This window comes from Primulina tabacum, chromosome 18, assembly GCF_025594145.1.
Source record: "Primulina tabacum isolate GXHZ01 chromosome 18, ASM2559414v2, whole genome shotgun sequence".
Classification (NCBI taxonomy): Eukaryota; Viridiplantae; Streptophyta; class Magnoliopsida; order Lamiales; family Gesneriaceae; genus Primulina; species Primulina tabacum.
This window is the reverse complement of record NC_134567.1, coordinates 21,982,615-21,989,312: the sequence shown is the minus strand read 5'-3', so window position 1 is coordinate 21,989,312 and position 6,698 is coordinate 21,982,615. Positions and strand designations below refer to the sequence as shown.

General features: G+C 40.0%; 1 protein-coding gene across 1 annotated transcript; it reads left to right on the top strand.

The window, feature by feature from the left end:
* Positions 1–4,250: 4,250 nt before the first annotated feature.
* Positions 4,251–6,318, top strand: LOC142532363 (uncharacterized). The gene is made up of 4 exons (XM_075638679.1): positions 4,251–4,394; positions 4,516–4,857; positions 5,083–5,414; positions 5,745–6,318. The coding sequence occupies exons 1-4, from the start codon at positions 4,251–4,253 to the stop codon at positions 6,316–6,318; spliced, it is 1,392 nt and encodes a 463-aa protein (XP_075494794.1).
* The last annotated feature ends 380 nt before the right edge of the window (positions 6,319–6,698 follow it).

Sequence of the window (6,698 nt, the reverse complement as noted above, 5' to 3'; positions counted from 1 at the left end):
GAGGAGTTGCAAGAGTTGAGTCAGAAAATGAAGGAGTTGGAGGGACAGATAGAGGGTAGAAGTCATTCCCGGGTAGTCGTTAAGGGTTGCCCGTTTTCTGAAGCTATTGTCCGGGAACCTCTTCCCAGGAACTTTAAGTCTGCCAAAGTGAAAAATTATAATGACAATGCAGACCTCGAGGAACATTTGGCCAGGTTCGAGAATATGGTCATGTTGCACTGTTATGCTGATTGAATTAAGTGCAAAGTGTTTTTGACCACTCTGGTTGACTCGGCGCAGAGGTGGTTTGAGGGACTGGCTCATCGGAGTATCCATTCTTTTGAGGACTTCCGGAAGATGTTTTTATACCATTTTAGTAGTAGTAAAAAATAAAAAAAAAGACCGCATTTAGTCTTTTTGAGGTTAAACAAAGCCCGGAGGAGAGTTTGAGGGCTTATATTCGGAGATTTAATAGAGTGGCTTTGGACGTCCCCTCTTGCGCCCCTGAGACCAAGACAACTGCATTCACCCAGGGGTTGAGAGATGGTGAATTTTTCCGGTCACTGACAAGGAAGATGCCCGGGGACTTTGAAGATTTGATGGTCCGGTCAGAAAAATATATAAATATGGAGGAGGCCTTGAAGCAGAAAAGAGAGTCGGTAAGGAGAGAGAGAGGAGACCGGATATCTAAGTCCGAGGAGAGAGGGCCGAGAAGGAGTAACCCGGGACATTTTTCTCATCATGTGCCCTTAAAGATTATCCGGGACCGGGAGATCTAAGAGTGTAGCAGGGACTTGCCTCCATCTCAGCAGCACACTAGGCTTGAAAAGAAGGGGTTTTGCGCCTTTCACAAAGTGTGTTATCACAACACGGAGGACTGCAAAACGCTCGAAAGAGATTATGTTCAGCCCTCTATCCAGGGACATAATCAACCCAGCAAGAGGCCGAGGTTGCCACCTTGGGCAGCTCGGCAGCTCGGTCATAGTGTCGGGGAGGATTCAAGAAATGTCTCGAGGGGGAGGAGAGATGCAGAGCCCGAGAGGAAGAAGTCTTCGCCCCTAGCATGGGGGAAATTAAAATGATATCTGGAGTGTTGCGACTTTGATTGTTGCACTCCCAAGAGCAGGTTGTCCACAAGTAGTATAATTCGGTGAGTCCGAATATCGTATCCACAGAGAAGCTAAGGTAATTACAAGTCTACAATATCTTTTTTTTTTCTTTTAATAGTTTGAATCTTTAATTGGTAATTTTTAATTGTTCAAATTTTAATTTAAGTAGTTAAGATTAAAGGATCCACTATTGGTATTTTAATAAAGTTATCATTAATGAACATTATTGAAATCCACTTAATAAAATGGTTCCAATATATATTAAATAATCATATTTATATTATGTTATATATTATTATCTTATAAGTATATAATATATATCAAAACTTGTAAATGTTGTCAAGTATTTATTATGCTATATATATATTTGTAAACACTAAATCAAGGTTCCCACTTTAAATGGTTGGTAAAATCAAACAAACATTTAAATGATACCAAGAAATTAATATTATGATATTAATATATAATAAATCAAGGCATCCACTTTAAATGGTTGGTAAAACCAAACAAACATTTAAATGGTACCAAGAAATTAATATTATGATATATTCATATATAATAAATCAAAAGGCATCCAATTTAAATGGTTGGTAATACCAAACTAACATTTAAATGGTTCCAAGAAATTAATATTATGATATAATCATATATAATAAATCAAGGCATCCACTTTAAATGGTTGGTAATACCAAACTAACATTTAAATAGTTCCAAGAATTTAGTGTAACATATAGTAACAATAAATCAAAACTCTCACTTATAAGTAGGGTATAATAATACTTAAAGAAATAAAAATAACATAAATAATAAATAATGATTAAATAATATAAAACATAGATTCTTACCTTTTAATAACCTTATTATCATGGCAATAGTTTCACCTTTTCATCTCAACTTTGGGAAGTTAGCTACTCATTATTCAAAGTGTAAAACTTTGAATATGAATTTAACATGCTAATTATATTTAAATGAAGAAATAAAGGAAAAACATAGAGAGAAATATTATGAACTCAAAGGTTTATTCATAAAATGAGTGATATCTCAATACATTACATGCACCCCTATTTATAGCCAAATTTGGGGAGACAACCACAAATAAAATATTATTTTTTACACATAAGTCTTCATTGGTGTTCCAAGAAATTAATATTTTAATACACATCACATTTGAAAATCTTCCCATCCGAATTTTCTTCTCCACATAAAACAAAACATGTAGATATCTGAGTTGTTTGAATTGTGGTATTTTTTTAACCATTTGACCAAGTAATTTGAGAGATATGGTCAAAATACTAGAGCATGGTAAAACTGTCACTTTTTTGGTAACTTTATTTGTTGCTTAATTTGATCTCACTTGTGAGAAGATTTTTATCTCATGCTTGCCACTAATATTGTAGATATTAACATCAACTTTCTACAGGTCCAAGAATCATCTTAATCCCATTTGCAACGCCAAGGTTATTCTTGTTTTATCGAACCTGTAAAAAAATAGTAAAAACTTTAATTACACAACAACTTATATTTTATACAATTTATTATAAAACATATAATATTTAAACATTTAATAAAACAAAAACTATATATTTATATTATAAAATATTTAATTAATATACAATTTTTTATCTTTATCATGGTGGCTCCACCGATGGTGATTCTAATCGGGCTCGTAAGTCGAGGAGCAGGAGAGATTGTATGGAAGTGGAAAAGGTGAGGAGGAATGAGGCAGTGATTAGTTTTGGCCCGGAAGAATTGAAGGGTGTCAATATTCCCCACAACGATGCTCTGGTAATTCAAGCCAGGGTAGCAAATTATGATATTATGAGGGTCTTCGTGGACTCAGGAAGTTCTGTATATGTTATTTTCAAGGAGGCCCTTGTACAAATGGATTTGCAGGGATATCATTTGGAAGCGGTGGACACAATGCTTTTTGGCTTTGCTGGCCATGTTGTCTATCCAGAAGGGGAGATTGTCCTGACTTTATCTTTGGGAGCCCGGGAGCTGAAAAAAGACGGTGATGACTACTTTCACTGTGGTGGATGACCCGTCATCATATAGCATCATTTTGGGGCTGTCGGCCATGAATGAGCTCAGGGCCGTAGCATCTACTTATCATCAAAATATTAAATTCTCAGTGGGAAATCGAGTAGGTGAAGTCCGGGGAGATCAGTCTTCTTCCCGGAAGTGTTATGTAGAAGCGGTCCGGGTGGACCAGAAGAGGGCAAGGAAGGAAGGAAAGAAAGTTCAGAGTTGTGAGGAGATGGAGAGGATAGTGGAGAAGGAAGAAGTGCAGTTCGTGGCAGAAGAGGAGCATGAGGTGGTGGAGATTGGGCCAGGCAAAGAAATCCTGGTGACCCGAGATCTTGACTTATCCACCCGGGTTAGTTTGATAAATTGTTTAAAAACTAATATTAATGTTTTTGCCTGGTCTCAGCAGGAGTTGACATGGATCTCACCCTGATAACGGAGCATCACTTGAATATCCTCCCGGGAACTCAACCTGTGAAGAAAAAGAAGAGACACTTTGGTCCTGAGAAGAATAAAGTGATTGATGTACATGTTAGAGATTTTTTGAAAGCCGACCACATTCGGGAAGTACAATTTCCTACCTGGCTCTCGAATGTCGTGTTGGTGCCAAAATCTATCGGGAAGTGGAGGATGTGTGTGGACTTCAGGGATCTCAATAAAGCTTTCCTCAAAGATCATTATCCGCTGCCCAGAATTGACCAGTTGGTGGATTCCACCTCTTGGTATGAGCTGCTCAGTTTCATGGATGTTTACCAAGGGTATCATCAAATTTCCGTGGCTAGGAGTGATCAAGACAAGGCCAGCTTCATCACCTCGCGAGGCACATTCTGCTACGTGGTCATGCCTTTCGGGTTAAAGAACATAGGGGCCACCTATCAGCGTCTCATGAACAAAGTCTTTGAAAAGCAGTTGGGCAGGAACGTAGAGGTGTATGTGGATGATATCTTGGGTAAGTCCAAGGAGTTTGCTGGATTCGTTTATGATTTAGAGGAGACTTTTGCCACTCTCATGCAGTATGAGATAAAGCTTAACCCGACCAAATATATCTTTGGCATGAAGAGTGGTAAATTTTTGGGTTTTGTGGTTACTGACCGGGGGATTGAGATGAATCAATAAAAAGTCAAGTCTGTACTGGATATGTCGTCTCCTCGGTCTGTCCGAGAAGTTCAAAAGCTGAGCGGGAGAATTGCTTCTCTTTTTCCCAGTTTATATCCCGGCCAGCGCATCATAGTTATCCATTTTTTCAAGTTCTTAGGAAGGCCTAGAAGTTTGGGTGGGATGGTAAGCGTGAGCAAGACTTCCAGGACCTTAAAAGACATCTGGCCGAGCAGCCTGTCTTAGTGAAACCAGAGCTGGGGGAGAAATTATTTGTTTATCTATCCACTACAAAGTACGGTTTCAGCTCAGTACTGATAAAGAAGAAGGCTCTGATCAGAGGCCTGTCTATTATGTCAGCCATGCTCTTAGGGGCCCCGAGCTCCGGTACAATGAAGTGGAGAAGATAGCTCTCGCTCTCGTCATGACTGCCCAAAAACTGCGACCTTATTTTCTGTCGTATCAAATCATTGTGCTAACCAATAGTATTCTCGGGAGGATTATGACTCATTCAGAAGTTTTTGGGAGGATGATCAAATGGACAGTTGAGCTGGGAGAGTATGATATTGTGTATAAGCCTCGGGTGTCAATCAAAGCACAAGCCCTGTCAGATTTCTTCTCAGAGATGGTCCAACCTGATGAGGAGGAGGTCTGAAGGGTATTTTTGGATGAGGCGTCTAGCCTTTTAGGGTGTGGTGTAGAGTTGTGATAATAGCTCCCCGGGAGAGAAGATTAAACTGGTACTCAGAAAAGACTCGCGGGTGACCAACAATGAGGCAGAATACGAGGCTGTTCTCGCCGGTATCCAAGCTGCCCGGGAAGTTGGAGCTTCCGAATCATTTTGTATTCTGATTCACAACTGATTACTCAGCAGATAAAGGGCGTTTATGAGGCTAAGGATGATAGGATGCTTAAATATCTCAAGCTCATTCAAGCCCAGGCAGAAGTTTTTGTGGATTGGAGTATTGAACAGATACCCTGCGACGAGAATGAGGAAACAGATGCTTTGGCAAAGATGGCCGCCTCCTTGTCAGAAGTCAATACCCAAAATGTACTGCATGTTTCCCAGCTAATACTCTCTACTGAAAAAGAAACACTGCCGGCACCAGAGGATTCGTGGATGACACCCCTGATACAATTTGTTGTACACAATGAATTGCCTGAAGATAAAGATCAATCCCAAAAGATCAAGAGACAAGCTCCCAGGTTTGTTCTTTTAAATAATATCTTGTACATGAGATCATTTCAGGGACCTCTACTAAGTGCTTATCTATGAGAGAGGTGGATTATGTCCTCCGGGAGATTCACGAAGGATGTTGCGGTGAGCATCTTGGAGGAATATCATTGGCCCAAAAAGCAATGGTCACCGGATTTTGGTGGCCTACTATTAGCCAAGACTCTGCCCGAGTGGTCCGGGCTTGTGTGGGTTGTCAACATCATTCAAATTTTCAACACAGCCTGACCATCCTCATGAAGCCTATCTGGGCATCCCGCCCGTTTGATCAATGGGCATGGACATTGTTGTTCCCTTTCCAGTTGCCCGAGCTCAGAGGAAATTTTTGTTGGTGGCTGTGGATTATTTTTCAAAATGGGTAGAGGCCGAGCCCCTGGCAAGAATACTGAGAAGGAAGTTTTGAAGTTTTCGTGGAAGAATATTGTATGCCGGTTTGGAATCCCAAGGAGACTAATCTCAGACAATGGGAGGCAGTTTCAGGGAAAGGAGATCACAACTTGGTGTCGGGAAATGAAAATCACCCAGTCTTTCACTTCTATTGCATATTCTCAAGCCAATGGTCAAACAGAGGTGGTGAACAGAATTATTGTGCAAGCCTTGAAAACAAGGCTACAGGGCAAAGTAAAAGATTGGGTGGAAGAATTGCCCAATGTTCTCTGGGCATATAGACTCCCCAAACACCTACTCAAGAAACTTCTTTTAATCTGGTGTATGGTTCTGAAGCAGTTCTCCCGGTTGAAACAATCTTCTGCCCGGGTAGAATCTTACTCGGATGATAATACTCAAAGATGGGAAATGGAATTGGATTTGGTGGAAGAAAAGAGAGAGCAGGCTCTAATTCAAATGAAAGCTTACCGAGGCCGAGTTATGAAATAATACAACAAGAGAGTCTGAATCCGAGACTTTCAAGTAGGAGATCTGGTCATGAAGAAAGTTAATCCAGCTGGAGATGTTGGAAAATTTGAAGCTCGGTGGGAAGGGCGTTTTAAAATAACCCGAAAGGTTAGCTCGGGAGCTTATTATTTAGAATATGTCCAAGGAAGCTCTCTCAAAAGACCATGAAATGTATTTCATTTAAATAAATATTTTTCTTGAAAAATGTAATTATTTGTTCGAAGATATAATGAAAGTTCTATTCTTCTCAGAAAAGTGGGTGAATGTGAATTATCTAAACCCGGGAGGTACAAAGTCTCGGTTAATTAATAAGCTCAAAGCTCTACACCCTTGCTCGGGGCACCACACCTCGACCATTCCAA